This window comes from Neolamprologus brichardi, chromosome 7 (assembly GCF_056152115.1).
Source record: "Neolamprologus brichardi isolate AB-2024 chromosome 7, ASM5615211v1, whole genome shotgun sequence".
Lineage (NCBI taxonomy): Eukaryota > Metazoa > Chordata > Actinopteri > Cichliformes > Cichlidae > Neolamprologus > Neolamprologus brichardi.
Window position 1 is genome coordinate 60,460,239 of NC_142110.1, and position 22,194 is coordinate 60,482,432.

The 22,194-nt window shown below is 41.1% G+C and overlaps 2 protein-coding genes across 4 annotated transcripts; both read right to left on the reverse strand.

Annotated features, from left to right (window-relative positions):
• Nucleotides 1–518: 518 nt before the first annotated feature.
• On the reverse strand, nt 519–2,338 carry lage3 (L antigen family member 3). Its single transcript, XM_035910582.2, has 3 exons — nt 2,237–2,338; nt 1,394–1,522; nt 519–1,297 (listed from the first exon to the last, which is right to left on the reverse strand). The coding sequence occupies exons 1-3, from the start codon at nt 2,281–2,283 to the stop codon at nt 1,183–1,185; spliced, it is 291 nt and encodes a 96-aa protein (XP_035766475.1). The 5' UTR covers nt 2,284–2,338; the 3' UTR covers nt 519–1,182.
• A 4,644-nt stretch (nt 2,339–6,982) lies between these two features.
• Nucleotides 6,983–20,841, reverse strand: prrc1 (proline-rich coiled-coil 1). 3 transcript variants are annotated; one of them, XM_006797363.3, is made up of 9 exons: nt 20,731–20,841; nt 18,317–18,450; nt 17,143–17,526; nt 13,424–13,569; nt 13,114–13,216; nt 12,861–13,024; nt 11,447–11,550; nt 10,973–11,075; nt 6,983–8,535 (listed from the first exon to the last, which is right to left on the reverse strand). In XM_006797363.3, exons 2-9 carry the CDS (start codon nt 18,411–18,413, stop codon nt 8,320–8,322), a joined length of 1,317 nt encoding a protein of 438 aa, XP_006797426.2. In that variant the 5' UTR covers nt 18,414–18,450; nt 20,731–20,841; the 3' UTR covers nt 6,983–8,319. The 3 variants fall into 3 exon arrangements, with proteins under 3 accessions (XP_006797426.2, XP_006797428.2, XP_006797427.2); XM_006797365.3 differs by lacking the exon at nt 20,731–20,841 and adding an exon at nt 20,590–20,710; XM_006797364.3 differs by lacking the exon at nt 20,731–20,841 and adding an exon at nt 20,365–20,552.
• Nucleotides 20,842–22,194: the final 1,353 nt, after the last annotated feature.

The following is a 22,194-nucleotide window of genomic DNA, read 5'->3' on the forward strand; positions in this document are numbered from 1 at the left end:
CAGGTGGTCTTGTAGTCAGTAGCTGGTGTTTTGCTCCTCTGGTGTTCCTGCCTATTCTCTTCTGTTCCCCACTCAAGTATTTAGCCATGTGCTTGTTCATCTTAGCCACTATGATTCCTGACGGGAGTTTCCATGTGGTGCTCAGGCAGGTTATTGGCTTGTAGGTGGATGGGACCTTCAGTTAGCAATTCTGGGTGTTTCTCATCGATTAGCAGCTGGTTCATTTGTGCTGCCGTATGCTCGTGGAATCAGCTTCTTCAGTCAGTATGCGTGAAGCATGTCGGGACCTGCTGCTGTCCAACTCTTCATACTGGAGACCCTTTATTAGATATCTGCCACTGTGATGGTTACTGGACCCTGTTCAGGGAGCTGCTCTTAGGTCCACAACTTGCTCCTAGGTTAGTGTCTATTGCAAGTCTGTTTTTAATCGCAAATGTGGGTAAAACACTCACATTTCCATGGTGACAATGGCACGCTACTACAGAGCCATCCACTAAATGAAGCATCGGAGTAAAGAATGTGTGTTGAATTTTTTTTTATAATCGAGTTATTCGAATTAGTTGCTGAATTGTTGCAGCACTACTTTCAGTAATCATAAACTCTTTATTTACATGTACATAAATTATCTCAAATGTAACTGTGTGAGAAAACAAGTGCCGAAAAGTTCTCATTTTTATAAAGTTCTATCAATTTGATGGTCTAAGCCTCGGACTGGTTTACATAGTGATAGCTGGACAGATTTTTAATTCATTGTTTGGATGAGAAGTCTTCATCTGAACACATACACATTCAGTGAGAGTATGATTCTAGCTGTCCAAAATGGTAACTTTATGATTGCCGGCAAAACAAAATTAAAAGGCATCTAGAAGCTGTAGCCAAATAAAGCAAGACTGAACTTACTAATATTATAATCATACATTTGTATTTTTGAAAAGAATTATTATGATTAAACCCCCATCAGATACATTCTGTGAATCTATTTCAATCACAGCTGTAGAAATTATTCAACTGAGCACTGAGCCAGTGTCATAATCTCCCCCTCAGTTCCACTTCATCAACCACCTTTTACTGTGTTCGAAGGTGCCAGTTACTTTAGCTCACTTAATCAAACTTCAGTCCAGTCTGTAGGACCTCAGTTAGTTCCAAGCAACAAAAACAGAGTCCAGAATCACTTGTTATACATCATACGGCAACAGGTGGACCAAACATCTCCATGGTCTCCAAAACAAGGGATAGATGATCGAGAAACGAGTTCACAGACACTCTCAGGATTCGTGCTTCATCAGCGCTCCACCTCCTGAAACACAGCGAAAGATTTTTAGTACAAAAATGACACAGATGTTAGGGCTCGGTTTGATACGGGCTATGAAGGAGCCAAGGAAGATAATCTCACACAGAAAGCGTGCTGCCAGACACTGTAATCAGTTTGCTTATGCCGCCTTTCCGGGGCTCTTTGTCCGGGGAGAGCGACCGCAGAGCGATGGTGGCCTCACGAGATGATGGGAAGGGAACATCCAGAGAGCTGCATGAGGGTCAAGGAAGACTGAGGACATGACTGAGGCAAAAGAGAAAAATAAAAGAGGCCGGGTTTTTCATCTCTGACTCTGTTCTCTCATTTTGTCCTACTTTCAATGGAAAATGCTATTTGCTGCATTAAAAAGGCTTCATCCTTACTATAATCTGTTACTGACACACTGCCCCACCATAAGGAATATATTTATGCTTTAAAAATAAAAGCTTGAAAAACACACCCATTTATTACAAGCGACCTATTTCTTAACATTTTTTTTTACCCCTGTTCTTTATTCTCACGGACTCTTCGTGTGCAAATATCTCTTAAACAACAGGAAGGTGCAGGTTCACTACAACCAAAACTCCAGACTCAAACATAATGTTACAACATCCACAGTAGCTATAGTCATCGGTGAGTAGTAAATAATCTTTAGAGGATGATTTAAAAATGTTTAAACTTCAAACTCTATGCCAGCTTCTAGCTTCGCTTGACAGTGTAGAACAAACCTGATGACACAAACTCCTATTAAGCTTAAAAGTCAACCTAACACACCCAAACAGACAGAGCCCAGATTCAGGTTATTTCGAAACCTCGATACAATTACCGGCACAAATACTTCGAATGTTTCGTTTCAAGAAGCCTCGCTTTGCCCTTCGCTAGTAGAAAATATCACTAAAGTTTTCATAGACCTCAGTGGTAAATATTGACAACAATAAAGGATACAACTCCAGTTTGCCTGTTCCTCCGTTAGCTTCTCCAGCTGCCGCCATTGCGATTGTTGTGTTGAAACGGACCGGAAACGGAAACGCTTTCCACGTATGAGGGATACAGCGAGGAAGGACTGCTGTCCCCAGCGGCAGTATGCAATATTACAACAGTGAATACTGCGCAACAATAGAAATAAATATTTTTAGTGAACTGAAAATACACTCAAAATTAACAAAACTAGGTGTGAATAACATTTAAATCCACTAATATAAACGAAAAATAGATTTTTGCAACAATAATATTAATATTATTAAAACCTGCTTTTTAAGAGGGAGAAACCTCGAGCAGAGCCAGACTCAGGGAGGGGCAGCTATCTGCCACGGGGTGAGGAGAGGAAGACAGGACAAAAGACATCCTGAGGAAGAAAGCAGGGGTGAATCTAGGTTCAAAGTTTTTGATTCATAATTAATGTGTACAGTACCTTACAATTAGTAATATACTACTTTCAAATGCAGTCAGTTCTTTTCACATTTGCAAACCTTATCTCAGTAAAATGTTACATTCAAAAGCAACTTAAATAGTTATGACCTATTGCAGTGTATAGAATAATTCATAATCACAAGAACAATTCATAATGAATAATCACAGATTTCAATATATTACACCACTTTAATGGTGGACACTTTTAGTTATCAATCCTAAGGAAAGTTGACCACGCTGACCAGAATTTTTTAAAGTGAAGAACAACTTGTGAGGAGAAAGGAGAAACATGCACAGCATTTTTTCAGTCTCTTGACCACATGGAGGGAGTTGATCAAATCATTAAGCACTTAAAGTAGCATTATTCAGTAAAGAAATTGGAAAATCACACTGCCACTCCATTCACATCGACAACTTTAAAGTTTTTAAATTCATACAAACCCTCCGTTTATGTGATGGACCAAGTTGAAAAGCAGGAGTCAGAGGAATTATTGGAAGAAGAGGATTTTTCCTTTATTTAACCCAAAAGGTTATATTTACAAAAGTGATAAATATTTAGCTAATAAAAGAAGTCAAAGAAACAAAACTAAACTCAGGCAAAGAAATGTGAACTTGACAAACCAACTGACTGCCCAAACAAACATAACTTACGTGATCAGAAATGAAATGAATGAATCAGTCAATGTGATCATAGCATCATTCCGAAATTGTGGGTTGATTTACCAAGATGATAAGTATCTTCGTGTGATCGCCTGATTACTGATGTTAGGGTAAATACAGTCAGAGAGTGGAAGTATACAGTGGGGCAAAAAAGTATTTAGTCAGCCACCGATTGTGCAAGTTCCCCCACTTAAAATGATGACAGAGGTCAGTAATTGGCACCAGAGGTACACTTCAACTGTGAGAGACAGAATGTGAAAAAAAAAAAAATCCATGAATTCACATGGTAGGATTTGTAAAGAATTTATTCGTAAATCAGGGTGGAAAATAAGTATTTGGTCAATAACAAAAATACAACTCAATACTTTGTAACATAACCTTTGTTGGCAATAACAGAGGTCAAACGTTTACTATAGGTCTTTACCAGGTTTGCACACACAGTAGCTGGTATTTTGGCCCATTCCTCCATGCAGATCTTCTCAAGAGCAGTGATGTTTTGGGGCTGTCGCCGAGCAACACGGACTTTCAACTCCCGCCACAGATTTTCTATGGGGTTGAGGTCTGGAGACTGGCTAGGCCACTCCAGGACTTTCAAATGCTTCTTACGGAGCCACTCCTTTGTTGCCCGGGCGGTGTGTTTTGGATCATTGTCATGTTGGAAGACCCAGCCTCGTTTCATCTTCAAAGTTCTCACTGATGGAAGGAGGTTTTGGCTCAAAATCTCACGATACTTGGCCCCATTCATTCTGTCCTTAACACGGATCAGTCGTCCTGTCCCCTTGGCAGAAAAACAGCCCCATAGCATGATGTTTCCACCCCCATGCTTCACAGTAGGTATGGTGTTCTTGGGATGCAACTCAGTATTCTTCTTCCTCCAAACACGACGAGCTGAGTTTATACCAAAAAGTTCTACTTTGGTTTCATCTGACCACATGACATTCTCCCAATCCTCTGCTGTATCATCCATGTGCTCTCTGGCAAACTTCAGACGGGCCTGGACATGCACTGGCTTCAGCAGCGGAACACGTCTGGCACTGCGGGATTTGATTCCCTGCCGTTGTAGTGTGTTACTGATGGTGACCTTTGTTACTTTGGTCCCAGCTCTCTGCAGGTCATTCACCAGGTCGCCCTGTGTGGTTCTGGGATCTTTGCTCACCGTTCTCATGATCATTTTGACCCCACGGGATAAGCTCTTGCGTGGAGCCCCAGATCGAGGGAGATTATCAGTGGTCTTGTATGTCTTCCATTTTCTGATGATTGCTCCCACAGTTGATTTTTTCACACCAAGCTGCTTGCCTATTGTAGATTCACTCTTCCCAGTCTGGTGCAGGTCTACAATTCTTTTCCTGGTGTCCTTCAAAAGCTCTTTGGTCTGGCCATGGCGGAGTTTGGAGTCTGACTGGTTGAGGCTGTGGATAGGTGTCTTTTATACAGATGATGAGGTCAAACAGGTGCCATTCATACAGGTAACGAGTGGGGGACAGAAAAGCTTCTTACAGAAGACGTTACAGGTCTGTGAGAGCCAGGGATTTTCCTTGTTTGAGGTGACCAAATACTTATTTTCCACCCTGATTTACGAATAAATTCTTTACAAATCCTACCATGTGAATTCATGGATTTTTTTTTCACATTCTGTCTCTCACAGTTGAAGTGTACCTCTGGTGCAAATTACTGACCTCTGTCATCATTTTAAGTGGGGGAACTTGCACAATCGGTGGCTGACTAAATACTTTTTTGCCCCACTGTATGTAATGTTGAGCTTTTTAGTACATGGCCATGTGTGAATCATGCTTTGAACATAGCTTATCTGGTTTAGAGAATTTTGCTCAGAATAACAAGCTGACTTCTCAGTCTTACACTTGATTTTGATGCCATGTTTCTCAGCAATGCTGCTTAGTCGGCAAGGTTCTACTGAAAACCTGATGCATAGCCATATTTCTAACAAGCTGATTTCCTCATACTAGCCCCTTAGAAGTTGAATTTGTATCTCGTTGTTTTTACAAAGATCTGGAGAGATCCTGCTGTAAAAGATAAGTACATAACGGTGATAAATAGATGGAGATCTTCAGTAACAATACGCTCCCGCGTCTTTATTGCACCAGCAGTATGAACTGTTGATACAAAGCAGGATAGGTCAAGATTTTCATGTTCTTTATGCCTTGGAAAAATTTCTTTCTATTCTTCTAATCAATTCTGGTGAGCTTGGGTGAATTGTACTTGAAGAGAACTACAAGCAAAATATGATAAATTAATGACAAAGCCTAAGCAGAACTATTTAGAATAGAGGAGACCTAACACAATTAAGGAGAAAAGGCAGGAAAAGCTTTAACATGGCACATAAAATTGTTACAAAAGGAGAGGAGAAGTGAATGAAATGAAGTTATGAAGTAAATGAAATCAGAATCACAGATGAAACCATTACAGATCTTTAAAGAATAAATGAAATCTTTAAATCTTATTACACACAACCCAGGGTGGCAAAGTACAGACATTCTGTACTTAAGTAGTAGTACAAATACTAGTGTTAAAAAATACTCCATACTTTGTACCAGCTATTATTGTGCAAAGCTAACTGAACCTTAAATTTTGTTATTATTACTTTAATATAACAAAAGCACACTACCAGTCAAAAGTTTGGACACACCTTCTCATTTAATGTATTTTCTGTATTTTTACTACTTTCCGCATTGTTAGATACAAACTGAAGACATCAAATATATGAAGCAAGATATCTGGAATTATGTAGCAAAGAAACAATTGATAAATAACTCTAAATATGTTTTATTTTTTGCCTTCTTAATGGGCTTGGGACCATCAGTTGTGTTGTGCAGAAGTCAGGTTGTTACACAGCTGACAGCCCTATTTGACAACTGTTAAAATTCCTATTATTGCACGAACAAAAGTCCATCTTTACTTTAAGAACTGAAGGTCAGTCAGCAAAATTGCTAAAACTTTGAATGTGTCCCCAAGTGCAGTTGAAAAACCCATCAAGCGCTACAACAAAACTGTCTCACATGAGGACCGCCCCAGGAAACGAAGGCCAAGAGTCACCTTTGCTGCTGAGAATAAGTTAATCTGCGTCACCAGCCTCAGAAATGGCAAGTTGACAGCACCTCAGATTAGAGCCCAGATAAATGCCACACAGAGTTCCAGCAGCAGACACACATCTACGTCAACTGTTCAGTGGAAACTGCACGGTGGTCAGAGGAGATCGCACAAATCAGGCCTTCATGGTCAAATAGCTGGCAAGAAACCACTACTAAGTAAAAGCAACAAGCAGAAGAGATTTGTTTGGGCCAAGAAACACAAGGAATGGACATTAGACCAGTGCTTTGGTCTGATGAGTCCAAATTTGAGATCTTTGGTTCCACCTGCCTTGTCTTTGTGTGATGCAGAAAAGGTGAATAGACTGTCTCTACATGCATGGTTCCCATCGTGAAACACGTGGAGGAGGTGTGATAATGTGGTCTGCTGGTGACACTGTTGGGGATTTATTCAAAATTGAAGACACACTGAATCAGCACGGCTACCACAGCATCCCGCAGCGCCATCCCATCCAGTTTGCATTTAGTTGGATATCATTTATTTTTCAACAGGAGAATAACCCCAAACACACTTCCAGACTGTTGATAGTCATTTATTTCCAGTAATGAACAGAAAAAAATGTTTTTGGAGTTGAATGTTATGCTGGACTTCTCAGGAAAGTCCAATGTTCCTTAAGAATTCTGCACAGTATTATATAGCAGTGATATATCCTTTGGTTAAGGAGGGGGGCATCCAAATCAGCATTAAAAAGTGATTTATTTATGTAAAAAGGCACAAGATATGCATAAGAATATTCTTTACACCCAACTGTAACTGACAGAAAGTTAGATCTAAGTTAAAGTTAGTGTTTCTGACAGTTTCTTACCACTTGAAGCCCTAAGAAATAAATTAAGTAAATAATTGTTATGGTTTAGCTACATGGGACAGAAACACTTTATGTATAGATTTGTATTAGCATTCAAGTCAGCCATGGTCTTTATGTAGGACAAGAAATCAAAATACTTCCCTAATTGGGTGGCTATCCAATGAATCTGCAAATATGACTCGTGGCCCTCCACTGGATTTATATCAAAACTCCACGCTACAGTCCTTGAGCCATCCATTAGCAGTTTTTGTGATGCTGAATGATGTACTATCCTGCTGATGGAGGTCAGTAGCATCAGGAAGATGTCTGCTGTTTGCTACAAAGTTAATTTAGGTCACACTCATCAAGGTAACAATATGTGAAATTAAGATTTTTATGTATGTTGTAATGACATGGCTCAATTTTTTTTGTTCGGGTTAAATGGTCACATATATTTATTTTTGTATTAACTTAGCATTGTATCAACAAATAACAGTAAATCATGACAATTAATGTTTGATAACTGCAATGTTGGCATGCAGTTAGTACATTGTATAGGGAGTAGCTGGTTATAATGGCCCTAGGGCATGGTAGAAAATCCCCCCCCACCTAAAAAAGATTTTTCCTATATTGTAGGGCTTCTTAATGTTGCATTCAGCCTAATCACATCAGGTAGTTGCTGCATTACTCTTTCTAAATCTGGACTTATGGTACAGAAAAGTACAAATGGGAGAAAAGCTCTACATTAACAATAAGAATGCCTAAATAAAACACTAAACTTTGCCTTAATATGTGCTTATACTGATAAACATTTTAAAAAGGAGGAAGAGAGGATCATAATGCACTATAGCTTGATCGTAACAAAATGGAATCTAAATTTTCAGTAAAACCCATTAAAATACACGAGAATGCCAGCAAAACGTCTGTGGGCACAAACATCTTTAACGAAATGTGCAGTTGGCTTTGTTGTGCAGGACAGACGGATGGAGGGAGGTACGTGGAACCTTCATGTCCCATCAGCTAGTTTACTGTCCACCTCCTCTCAGTATGTCACAGAAACTTGACGCACTCAGCCTGACGTAGTCCTGGGAAGCAACTGCTGTTTGTAGATACCAGCCAGAGCTTTGGAAGCACTGTGGATCATCTGGCGTTGGGTTAGGCCTGTCATGGCCTGGTGCCAGTCTGTTCTGTTGATGTTGGGAAGGTTTTGCTCCAGGACTTCACCCACAGTAACACTCAGACCTGACCAGCGCAGGCTGTAGTCAGGAGGGGTCATGGACTGAGCCTATATGGGGGAAGGTTACAAAAACACTGTGAGTGTAGCAGGTTTCTACATGGGAGATTTTGAATAAAATAATTCTACGGTACAACCTGACATTTTTTGTTCAAAGACAAAAAGTCAAGAGAAAACTACAGCCTGAAAAAGGTGGGAAACTTTATCTTCTACCAGCATGACAGGATATTATATTGCCAAAAGTATTTGCTCACCCTTCCAAATCCTTAAATTCAGGGATTCCAATCACTTTAAGGTGTATAAAAATCAAACACTTAGGCGTGAAGATTGCTTTTAAAAACATTTGTCAAAGAATGGGTCCCTCTTATTTGCTCAGGAGTTGGGTTTAGTTCTAGCATCCCAAGATATGTTTGCCAATTTCATGACCTTCCCACTAACACATTACCTGCCTTGTGGAAAGCCTTCCCAGAAGAATTACAGCTGTAAAGGTTGGGTGGACAACATATTCAAGTCTGTGGATAAATAATGGGATGCTACTCAAATTTGTTTGAGTGTAAAACCAGGCAAGCCAATACTTTTGTCGATATAGTGTACAGTGTTCCCTCGTTTATCGCGGGTGTTACGTTCAAAAAATAACCCGATAGGTGAAATCCGCAAAGTAGCCAGTGTTGGGGAGTAACGGAATACATGTACCGCCGTTATGTATTTAAAATACAAAATATGAGTAACTGTATTCCGTTACAGTTACCGTTTAAAAAGGTGGTATTTAGAATACAGTTACTTTGTTGAAATAAATGGATTACACGGCGGTACTTCCCTGTTTCATATTGTGGCGGGTCAGGACTGTTTGGGTTTTGTTTGACAGCTACGTTCTGTTGTTCCAGTTGGCAGCGTTACGGTTGCCATGGTTACAGGGTGACACTCTCTCTCTGCGTGTTTCCTGGGTGAGAGAGGCCTTTTTGTTGTTGTTGTGCTAAGCTAATAGGCAGAATGCTACAGGTATAGCTCTAAAGAATGTAGCATCATAGGCAGTGTAGTCCGTGCTGCAGGGAGAATGGACTGCCATACCGTTATGTGTCTGTGAGCGAGGCAGGGAGAAAAGGGAAAAGTACGAGCTGTCATCGAGCAAAAACGGGAGCTGGAAGCATGTAAATATAATAATAACCACTGCAGCCAAGAAGAGAGCCTGACTAGCCCAGTTGTAAGTAAGCTATTAAGACTCGACTGTACACTGTGTTCGTGTTTTCCTCCAAAAACAATAAGTTCCGTTGGAGCAGCCTTTCAACGCCTCTCTCTGTCTCTCGCTAGCAAAGTTGACCCAGACAACAAAGTAAAGCTAGTTTTCGGCTACGAGTCCTACACAGAACCCGACGAATCATCCAGAGGTCCCTTTACTACAGTTCGGAGCCGCGGACCTTCAGTAACAGTAATAAATCACAGCAATAGTACATTCACGTAGTTGTAAACAGCATGATAATATATTAAGTAATCCAAAGTATTCAGAATACGTTACTCTCATTGAGTAACGTAACGGAATACGTTACAGAATACATTTTGGGGCATGTATTCTGTATTCTGTAATGGAATACATTTTAAAAGTAACCTTCCCAACACTGAAAGTAGCCAACTTTATTTTTTACAGTTACTATAGATGTTTTAAGGGTGTAAAACCCCTCACTACATACGTTATACACTTTTCTCAGACAGGCATCGACATTTTCACACGTTTCTCTCTTGTTTAAACACTCTCAAAGTTCAAATCTTGTAGAAAAATAAGTCCAGTATTATCGAATGAAACCAAAGATCAAACCCTGTTTTCAGGTCCAGAACATGGTCCAGAGCAGCAGCGAGAGAATTCAACATTAACGAATCGATGGTACGGAAGTAGAGGAAGCAAGAAGAATGAGTTCAGTAAAGTTTGACTTATCGGACTGTTTGGTTTCACTTAATGCTCCTTATAATCCTTTTGTGTTTGTTGTCTTCTGCTAGCGAAGATTTATGTAAATTTGACAAGCTGGACGCATTCTGTACTGTACAGGAGACACGGCACGATGAAATTGATTGAAAATGGTCTACAGTTGATCAGGATGCAGAACACAACGCACTGTGACAAAAAAACAAAACAAAAAAACAGCGAGGCCGTGAAAACTGAACTGCGATATAACGAGGGACCACTGTATAACAAATCAAAAACTAAGGGAAACCTACAATACTTACTCAAGCGGTGTTGGTTTAGCTTGACTACAGAAGGTAACGGGCCTTTTTAAGCAGGCAGGGCTTCATTTCAACATTCCCCATGACCACCATTTTTTCCACGTACAGATACAAGGCCCCAGGAGCAACCATACATGTACACAGCCAAAAAACTCCACGCCACCCCCACCCGCACAGTTTTACTTCTATTTGGTTTTATAAATTGTAAAAGTTTCTTTTTCTTGAACATTTTTTTTTTTAATATTTAAACTTCAACCAGAAGAAGAAATGATACCTGCTGGACGTGCTCTAATGCTACAGGCGTTGCCTGAGTGAAGAGCTCGATGTGAATGTTCTGACCAGGGTCCTCAAGGATTAAACATCCGATGTCAAACCACCTGGAAACAAAAAGAAGGTTTTGTTGTTGGTTTTAGAGCTTTTAACTAAATGTTAACGTTTTTGTTTGTTGCCACAAAAAAACATCAAACTGCATCAAACGTGAATATTTGACTTGCATTTTATTCAACACATGACTAATTATAAAGTAAATAATGGAAGATGAAAGGTGAATAGAAATGTAAAAAAGCATTTCTGTCCTGTTGTAGATGAAAACTGTTGTAGCCCAGCATCCAAGCATGTTTTTTTGTTTTTTATGGGATGCTCCAAGCTGTTTACAGCAGTACTGTGCACTGTTTGTGAGATGGAAAGTCCGCTGGGCCTCTAAGAATGTGTGTGCTTTCTTTTCAGAAGTCAGTCAAAACCTTCTTACTTGTCAGGAAAAAGTTCAGCAATGAAGTTTTCTAAAGAGACCACTGGCTGTCTCTCGTGGATCACACCAGCTCGACGCAGACTGTCAATGCGCTCCTGAGCCCCCTGCAGACACGCAGGGACAGACAGACACACACATGTGTATGACTGAAGCTGCAAACATCAGTGCTGTCAAGAACTAAACTGAAACAAACTCAAACACTACTAATACTTATGTAACTGGGATATTTCAGCCTTTTATTTTGAACTAAGAAACAAATAAGTAATAAACTTAAAAATGACCAGATTGATATTTGAATAAACTAATACATCATTATAATTAACATTTTTCTCTTTTCTCCTTTACTGTGCGTAGAGATATTAACTAAAATGAGCCTTGACTCATAAAATGTGGAACTCTATACAATCCAGTTTTTCAGAAGCAACCTATTTTGTGTTTTGTTTTTCCCACAATATTAAGACTTAGTTCTCAAAAGATTTCCCCTAACAAATCTAGCACTGCATGATTTATATACATTTTTATCTTCACACGTGATGGCCAGGCTTCCTGTTAAATCCAGAATTGAATTCAAAATCCTGCTCCTCACATACAAGGTCTTAAATAATCAGGCCCCATCTTATCTTAATGACCTTGTAGTACCATATCACCCTATTAGAGCACTTCGCTCTCGCTCTGCAGGCCTACTTGTTGTTCCTAGAGTATTTAAAAGTAGAATGGGAGGGAGAGCCTTCAGTTTTCAGGCCCCTCTTCTGTGGAACCAGCTTCCAGTTTGGATTCGGGAGACAGACACTATCTCTACTTTTAAGATTAGGCTTAAAACTTTCCTTTTTGCTAAAGCATATAGTTAGGGCTGGACCAGGTGACCCTGAATCCTCCCTTAGTTATGCTGCAATAGACATAGGCTGCCGGGGGATTCCCATGATGCATTGAGTTTTTCCTTTCCAGTCACCTTTCTCACTCACTATGTATTAACAGACCTCTCTGCATTGAATCATATCTGTTATTAATCTCTGTCTCTCTTCCACAGCATGTCTTTTATCCTGTCTTCCTTCTCTCACCCCAACCGGTCGCAGCAGATGGCCGCCCCTCCCTGAGCCTGGTTCTGCCGGAGGTTTCTTCCTGTTAAAAGGGAGTTTTTCCTTCCCACTGTCGCCAAAGTGCTTGCTCATAGGGGGTCATATGATTGTTGGGCTTTTCTCTGTATCTATGAAGCGCCTTGAGGCGACTTTTGTTGTGATTTGGCGCTATATAAATAAAACTGAATTGAAATTTAATTGAATTGAAATGGTCTTAAAAGCCATGTAATTTATAAATAAATAAGCTATAAAACCTATTCAAGGAAAACAAACATTTGATGCTTGAAAAAAGTTGAACGAGAAAGAAATGAAGTAATGTAAAAGCAAAGTCCACTGACCTTGACACCAGCGGCATAGCCCACAGGCTGTGGAGCAATGTTTGACTGACCAGACTCTCCGGTGACCATGGCCAGCCCAAAAACCTCCTGGAAAGCATCTCTAACTGCCCCCACATTCATCTCCTTATCTGAAGTCACAACAATGTCAATGTCCCCACCAGACTCTGAGGATAAACAACACAGAAACATTTATTAAGAACATTTGAATGTTTTGTACATTTTTTTTTAAATTGAGTAAAACAGGGTAACTTACTGATGTATGGGGCCATGCCAGGATCAAGAGTAGTGATCATGGACTCCACAGAGTGTTTGGTTTTGTCTAAGACTGTCTTTACTACAGCGTTTCCTGCTACTCCCTGAGGGGACACAATACACACAGAATAAGACTACACACACACTTAACCAACTATTCCTATTCCTATTAACTTTAATTAAAGAAACTTTCAGTAAACTTCATCATTGTAAAGACTTTTTATGTTTGAAAAATATGTCCTACCATATCGAAAAACAGTTATAGGGAACATCAAGCTTCAAAAGTCCCCTTTCAAACATTTGTATTCTACCTTAAAAAAGCCCCAGATGCCTCCACCACTGTTGGTGTCTCCAGACACTCTGGGATCCTCCTGTTCCTCCGGGAACGTGATTGGAGATCCAGTATCTAATCCTCCTCTAATGACTGACTGCTGAAGCATGGGGTTGGACACCACACCTGAAAATATGGAACATTTTTTAACAAGTTGTACTTTTTTTTTTTTAAATAAATCGATTGTTTACAGAATGTCCTCTGAGCATCTGCTGCTGTTCTGTTTTGCGCTTCCCTATTGGCTAGATTGTGAGGTTGCTGCTGCGGTAGCACATGCAGTTGCTTCTCCAGTCTCTGATTCTGTAGTCTGACAGACTTTAACTACACAGTCGTCTTGGAATTCAGCTAACAACGTTAGATCGTTCTCTGCTCTGGAAATCTGCTGTGAGTTTGAGGACTACTGTAAAAAATATGATTTATTACCCTCATGTCTTACTTCTAAGTTAAGGGACATTCATTTCAGCTTTCAACACCCTGTTGTTATGTGTCTCAGGGGCCCTAAACCTGCACATGAGGTCTTCCCAGGTGTGGTACCACACTATCGGGGGTCTATCTTGTACTTAAAGCTTGTTCCTGTGCTGCCATAATTAGTGCCTCTGTGCCTTTCAGTCTTTCAGTCCAGCTTTGACCAGCCACTGGTAGGATTTCTGTGCAGTTAGCTTCTTCAGCCAGTTGGCGTGGATCATTTTCCAATTATTCATACTGGAGACCATTTCTTGGACGTCTGCCATTGTGATGATCACCGGATCTTGTTCAGGGAGGTTGCTGTGGTCTGCTCTTAGATCCACTAGCCACTGGGCATTGCCATTATGGGTTGTGCCCTTCCCCCAGATGTTCTTCCAGTATTGCTCCGTCTCATATTGGTCACCTGCCACCTAGAGTACATCTTGGATGGTTCTGTGGAGAACTGGTTTATTCTTCTGCCTCCTAATAATAATAATAATAATAATAATGGATTGCATTTATATAGCGCTTTTCAGGACCCCTCAAAGCGCTTTACAATTCCACTATTCATTCACTCTCACATTCGCACACTGGTGGAGGCAGCTACAGTTGTAGCCACAGCTGCCCTGGGGCAGACTGACAGAGCGAGGCTGCCATATTGCGCCATCGGCCCCTCTGGCCAACACCAGTAGGCGGTAGGTGAAGTGTCTTGCCCAAGGACACAACGACCAAGACTGTCCGAGCCAGGGCTCGAACCGGCAACCTTCCGATTACAAGGCGAACTCCCAACTCTTGAGCCACGATCGCCCCCCCTCATATCTCTCTGGAACACCTCTTCAAGCATGTGGCCAGGGCTGTGAGTCCTTGCATGGCAGTTTCCCAGGCCTCAGGTATGGACAGTTTGCTGTACTTCTTGGGTACCCCTTTCCTCATTGCACCTTTCTGCAGCTCCAATAGTTGGCTGACTTCCTTCCACACTGCCTTGATCTTGGCCTCCAATCTCCTTCTCCATGGAGGGCACTGCTCCTTGTGGCTGTTCATCTGGTAGCCAACCATCTCTGTGATCACTACTGTCATAATGTAGATCAGCTGGTTAGTTTCCTAATCATCCCAGTAATGGATTGTCCATAATGCTGCATTCACATCGTCTAGCAGACTTTCAGAGGGTACTTCACATTAGTCTTGGTAATCGGCCATGAAGGGTTCAGGTTTCCAGCTTCACCATGATCCTCTCTCTCAGGTCAGCTTCTCTCACACTCAGTGCACCTCCAGTCATACTTGGGACTTGCTACTCGACCCCTGACTTTACTGGGACTTTATAAGAAACAACAGTTCTTAGGTCCATTATGATAATATAGATGGGCAGTTCTGATAACATTGCTCCCACATTGATGTTTTTGATTTGTTATTAGCCATAACCATGAGCCGCATCCTTAATGATAACTTAACTAAACGTTCCTTCCATTACTACAAACAAGACAAAAATGGCAGAAGGACAAACCAGATCTCACACTAAACTGTATCGTACCAATAGCTGATTACCAGCTACCAGGAGCCCTTTGACCTGTAGAGAAAATCATAAGCCTTCTGCAAAGTGCATGTGGTCATATCTAGGGATGGGTATCGAAAACCGGTTCTTGTTGAGAACCGGTTCCCACTGTTTCAATTCCTTGGAATCGTTTGCCATTTTTGCAAACGATTCCCTTATCGATTCCAGTCGCCCCGAATGACGTCACCACGTTGCGGAGCGTCATTTACCTGGCAGGAAACATGGCGGCTCAAACGCTAAAAAGTTTGGTTATACTTTACGGGAACGGATGACAACAGGGCAACTTGCAATACTTGCAAAGTAGATATTTCATTTAAGGGAGGAAACACTACGAATATGCAAAAGCATTTGCTCACAAAACGCGCGATAACCTTAAATAAATGTCGTGTTTTTAATTCCGCTCCTGACTCGTGAATCTCAACCCAGCAGCAGCGGTAACGTTTGCACGTCCTCTCCCGTTAATGCGGCAGGTAAATAATCAACTAACAGTGCATATTATGTTAGCGCGATCTGCCTTATTACAAAACCTGCCATTACTGTGCATTTAGGTGACCATGATGAGACAGACAGAGTCTGGCTCAGATGCTGGCAGTTCTCGCTGCAGTCTACCGGTAGCGTCTCCTTTCAGGCCAGGATAGACGAACGTCACCGAGCAGTGACTCAGTTTGTGGTAAAAGGCTTGCACCCATTTGCCACAGCAGATGCCCCCGATTTTCGGTAAGTGAATGTGTTTAATTGTAGGCAGGGACATTATTGGATATTCTTGTGTAATTGCTACAGAAGAATATTTATTTTATTATTTTACATTCACAATTTTTTTTCCTGGGGACCCTGTGACACCCCATTGAAGAGCCGTAGGTTGGATCTGTTAAGATCTCACTGTTGGGTTTGTAAGGCCATGTTACTCCTAAATTTCTATCTTGTTCAAAGAGAAGATATAAAACAAAGATCTAAGCTAATTGACCTTAGTGTTCTTTTTTTTTTAAAAAAAAAATAATCGATAAGAGAATCGATAAAGAATCGAATCGTTAAACAGAATCGAAAATGGAATCGGAATCGTGAAAATCTTATCAATACCCATCCCTAGTCATATCAGAACAATAAAAGTTGCATTCTGATCCCACGGCCTGCTCACCCTGAAGATATCTGTTAACTATAGTTATTTACATATTTTCCACAAGAAATTTGGGGGTGACTGTAGTGAGGATTCTTATTTACCCTTTTCTCCATTCTTTAACACCACACCATCTTTACCTCAGTTCCTCTCTTGACTCTCATCACTGATTTTTTTCTGTGTGCATTCTGATTCCCATGATAGCAACTTTTCCTTACCTTCAAACATGCCAAATATGCCAGTGGTGTAGAAACGGGAGTTTCACAGACCTTCCAAAATTGCTTTCAAAAGGGTTGTTTAGTGTTGGGAATGACAGCTAGTCAAAGGAGGTGTGCTTGCCTGTTCAGGTATAACATGAAGGTGTTTTTCAACTGGAGAAGGCAAAGATGCCTCTGTTGGTATCAATACTGTTGCAAATGAGTATCTAATTTGATAGTAATATTTAGTGTTGGCTAGTATGTGGGTATTCTGGGTTTGTTTTGTTTTTTGATAACTCTAATGTCAAACTGATTTGGTTCCAGTTTTTAAAAGAGCATAAATGTGTTTATCAGATTCGAAAATTTCACCCGAGCTTCACATTTTTCACTCTGACCTGGTATAGAAGCAGGACTGGAAAATGTTGGCATCAGCGGTGTCTGTGGGGTTCGACCAGCATGGCCCCGTGTGATGTCATATCCTGCACCCACGGAGAAGCTCGATACAGGTGGACCTACAGGAGGGGGCAACATGCTGGAAGCAGTAGAAGGAGGTCTGATGGAAGAGGCCTGAGGAGGCAAAGAGAAGGAGGCAGCAGGAGGGACGGGAGAGCTGCTGGTGAAAGGTGAGGCCAGTGTTGAGGCAGGGGGAAATTGGGAAGAAAGGGAAAGCGGTGCAGCCAGAGGGCTGCTGAAGGCAGGAAGTGGTGGGACACTGGGGAGAGAAGTCGAGACTGAGGGGGAACTGATTGTTCCTGGGAGAGGGAGTGAAGTGGACAGACCTGAAAAACAAAGAGAAACATCCAATCAGAGATAGCTTTCCCTCTACTCATCTGCTTGCCATTTTCTCACTCTACAGGTCTTTATATCCTCAGCTCTGCAATTTAGGCCTGAAACCCGTCTGATTTCACTCTTTATTTCCTTGAATTAGTTCTCTAGACTCTCTGCTCGGGTTACCTTGCAACATCTCACTATTAGGTAACTGCTAGAAGTAAAATTGCTAATATTAACATTCACACCGCACAGGTAAATATTTATGATAACTGTGTAATACTTTGATATTGCTGAAATGAGAGTTTTACTTCTTACTCTTCTTACTCCTAAACTGCTATTTAGAGTTATGAATGTTAACTACTATAGCTTTTGAGGAAAGGAGGAGCCATGTTTGGCTGTCTGCAGCAATGTTGTGTCCAGTTGAGTGCCAGCTGAAGAAGGCAAAGACAGCACAATCGGTATCAATACTGTTGCAACTGAGTGTCTTAATTTAATATTAATTTTACAGTTTTAATATTACAAGCCATTCAGTCCCTGTACAACCACAGCGAGTGCTTAATTAGCATTGCCAGCAACAAGTTGGACTTGTTTCCAGTGGATGTTGGACTTCATCAGGGATGCACTTTATCACTGATTCTGTTATGAATAGAATTTCTAAGCGGAGACACATGGCTGAACTTCTCTGTTATTGTTACTTCCCTGCAACCCAGCTCTGGATAAGTGCAAATGACATTTAAAATCTCGACTCAGCTAAGCTACAAGCAAAGGGAATGTTGATTTGCACATTAAATGTCTTACCAGCAGTGGTGGGCAGGCTTCCGACTGGGCCACCCACAGTCAGAGGAGGGGTAGGGCTGGCAGGAGGTGTAGTCTCAATCCCACTTTCTTCCATCATATTCTCTGTAGTTTATTTTAACTTCAGCCCAGAATAGCTGCAATAAAATGTTGTGATGAATTATATTGTGTTCAACTTGTCGGTCATTTCCTGCATGTACACTCTGGGAACTATAGCACATAAAGTTTGACTGACAATAATGTTTATTAAACCTTTTTTCACACCAAGGAAGAAATTTAGAAATTTCTAAAGTTAAATCTATAAGTATATGAACACAGACACAATTTTCTATTTTTTTTTTATTTTGCACACTACCAATGTGTATTTTCTATTAAACAATCAAGATGTGATTGATTTTAGTACTGACTTTCAGCTTTAAGTTAGTGGATATAAACTAAAGTATTGCACTGGTGATGCCATGGTTGTTTGCAGATAGACCAGCTCCATCAATACTAAAAGGTATATACAGATTTTAAAGAACCATATGCTCCCATTCAGATGATGTCGAGACCTTGCATATTTAAGCAAGACAATCCTGAATCACATACTGCATCTATTACAAGAGCATGTCTTTGTACTAAAAGAGTAAGGGTGCTGAACTGGCCTGCCTGCCGTCCAGTGCAGATTATTGTGAACTTCTTTTTATTGATTGAACAGGTATCCTCGGTTTTCTAAATCAACAAATTGGTACATGCACCTTCCTGTGACAATGCGTCGCACAGTTTGAGCCTCATTTATTGGCTTAAGTAAGGTAGACTTGTGCCTGATTTAGACTTCTGCAGAGAACCTTCGAGGATTCGAGGAGCCTATGAAAACAAAAGTGTTGTTGCCCACATTTATGCCTGTGTGTAGTGCACACAGAATCAGCATGGCTGCACACTCCTATGTCAGTATGCATACTGCAGCAAAACGCCATCCCAATGGATTTAGTTGGACCATCATTTATTTTTCCAACATGACAATGACCCCAAACACACCTCCAGCCTGTGTAAGGGCTAGTTGATCAAGAAGGAGAGTGATGGAGTGCTGCATCAGATGGCCTGGCTTCCACAATCACCTGACCTAAACCTAATTACAACCATTCCAAATTGAGATGGTCTGGGATGAGATGGACCGCAGAGTGAAGCCAAAAGGGCCAACAAGTGCTCAGTATCTCTGAACTCCTTCGAGACTGTTGGAAAACCATTTCAGGTGACGACCTCACGAAGCTCATCGAGAGAACGCCAAGCGTGTGCAAAGCAGTAATCAAAGCAAAGGGAGGCTATTTTGAAGAGCCTAAAACACATTTTTGTTTACTACATAATTCCATATGTGTCCATTTATTTTTTGGTGCCTTCAGTGAGAATTTACAATGCAAATAGTCATGAAAATAAATTTTAAAAAATATTAAATGAGAAGGTGTGTCCAAAGTTTTGACTGGTTTTGTAGATTTGTGAGTCCTTAGATGGATCATTCTGAGGCAGTGATTTTATCTTATTGTTAAATAAAAAACAACAAAAAAAACAACTGTGGTGAAAAAGTAGGCAGAAATGCAAATAAGGAATCAAGCGTGTTGAACAAACCAATCATAACAGTTGCAGTCTGCACTGACCCACTGTGTAATTACATTCTCGGGAGCAGCAACTCAGGTTACATGGTACGTCAGGAGTTTACAGTGACGTCATAGGTTCCCACATAGATTTCTTGTTAAACTTGGGGATTAAGCTGCGCATGTAAAACATATTCCCACAGAAAAGAATCTATATTGCAACGCATTTTAATCCAAAACTCAGAAGATAACATGCTGGGAGCAGGTTATCAGCTGTTTTAGGAGCATATAGTAATAAAATAGTTTGATCCCAACAGAAACAAACAGAAGACCCTCTTACTGTCTCCACAGAGGTCTTCCAGGAAGCGTGATCATATTTTCTGATTGATCAGCACACCATGAATTCACACCTGGTCATTTCTAATCTGGAATCTAGACTGCTGCGGGTCAGGCTTTGCAGCACAACTTACTACAGCGATTTACCCCAGTAAGACGTGAACCACCTTCGTAGTACAAAAACCCAGGCTTAAACCTTAAGTTAAGTCCCTTTCGCACACGAAGAGGCAAGCGCTGTGCTCTGAAACAAAGCGGATCTATATCGTCTGACGCGGACACATTTAAGGTTTGTTCCGTGTCTGCCACGCCACAGAACGACAGGAGATCCAAATGAATGCAGTGTAGCGTTTTTTAAGACTGTTCACAACTTACACGTGCCGCACAACCCCAAAGAAAAACAGCAAAACGGACAAAGTACGATACACATCTTTATCTAATTCTCCAAAAAAGACTCAGCATGACATGCGCCACTATTATGATAATCTCTACAGAACAAGTAACTTAACTACTCACCTGCTGGCGGTACTAACACAATACACCCATAAATAATAATAAAGCGCCGACCCACAGTGATGACGTGGTGCTTTGCCACGTCTGCTCCAGCGTGACGCCTGCCGCCGTCTTACGTGGCTTAGTGATGTGAGAGGCTACTGATTTCCCTTTCCGATCTGATTCCAAGTAAAATTAAGGCTGGAATCGGCTGTGTGATACTGTGTGTTTGGAAAATTTAAATCACAAGTAGTGTATTTCAAACTATACCTTAATAATGTATACAAGCCATCAGACTTCTTACTTATGAAGAGTGATCATACAAGGAATAAAAAAACCCTGAAAATTTAATACCTGCATTTAAAATGTGACTGAATTGAAAATTATAACAAAGCTGAGAAACATTTTAGTTGTCTCTGTAGCCGGATGACCTACTCGCCACTGATCCCTCTCACTTTGTATTATTGTTCATAATCCTCTGCCCGTGCGTTGTGCTGGTTATTGTGACATCTGTACCTATCCAGCTGTACAGGATTCCTCTTCTTGTGAGGGGCCACGATCAATGTCCTAATAATCATAACCAGTACAGGCCACTATTTACTCGTGTGGTGCAAGCTATTCAGTCTGTGTATTCTGTATTTTGTTTTAAAGGGTTGTGCGTGTGACTGGTTTCTTGTTTTAATAAAATGTACACTGTCTCCTGACTGTGCGCGACGAACTTGGTGCTCGGTGCCCTTTTAGAGTTTTTCTTTGACTTTTTGTGTTTTGTTTTTATTACAGTGAACCGAGGACACACCAGTAGCCGTGGAACCTTTGGTGGTGGGTTATTTTCCACACTTCTTAAGTCCAGATCAATGTATGGTTTTATGTAATCCAGGACATTGTTATAGAATAGGCTATACCACACTCAGCTTTTATTGTTTTATTCTTTTTTTTTATTTTTATAAATTTATAAAAGGGTTAGGGTTGTGTGTATGTATAGGGAGGTGTGTGTGTGGGTGTGGCTGTAAGCCAGGAGGCCGGGCTACAGGCACCGTCAGGCCTGTGGATGGCTGGCCACGCCCCAGGAGGATGACACACACCTGCAGCGGATCAGCGTCGGTGGAGGGAGCTACTTAATGGTGTGGTGAAGCCTCCACCGACGCTGATCCCAGTTTTGGAGGCCCTGCATCAGTGTCACCAGTCTGCTGACCAAGTGCCAGAAGACCCTGTAGGTACCGTCAAGGTGTGCGGCCCACGAGCCGTACGGATACCTGGTGTCGTTACGCAGCTGGTGGCCACTACATGTTCCCAGCAATTCTCAGGTCTTCCTAAGTCCAGTTCAGTGTATGGTTTTATGTAATCCAGGACACTGTTATAGAATAAGCTATACCACAGTCAACTTTTATTGTCTTACATAAGACATAGCAATATTGAGTGAGTCCCAGGTCTGTGCCAGGGCCTCCTGCCAACGGTAAATGGCCTGTATTTGTATAGCGCTTTGCTTAG

Bases quoted from the DNA above. Each gene is read 5' to 3' on its own strand.
- lage3 (XM_035910582.2), bottom strand. From the start codon at position 2,283: ATGGCGGCAGCTGGAGAAGCTAACGGAGGAACAGGCAAACTGGAGTT. The intron at 1,523-2,236 runs GTATCCTTTATT...ACCCTCATGCAG, and splicing joins GGAACAGGCAAACTGGAGTT to CTCTCTGGATGTTCCCTTCC. The intron at 1,298-1,393 runs GTGAGATTATCT...GCTGTGTTTCAG, and splicing joins TCTGGCAGCACGCTTTCTGT to GAGGTGGAGCGCTGATGAAG.
- prrc1 (XM_006797363.3), bottom strand. From the start codon at position 18,413: ATGATGGAAGAAAGTGGGATTGAGACTACACCTCCTGCCAGCCCTACC. The intron at 11,551-12,860 runs GTCAGTGGACTT...GCGTGTCTGCAG, and splicing joins GCTATGCCGCTGGTGTCAAG to GGGGCTCAGGAGCGCATTGA. The intron at 8,536-10,972 runs GTATCATTTCTT...TCCCCCATATAG, and splicing joins CATTAGAGCACGTCCAGCAG to GCTCAGTCCATGACCCCTCC.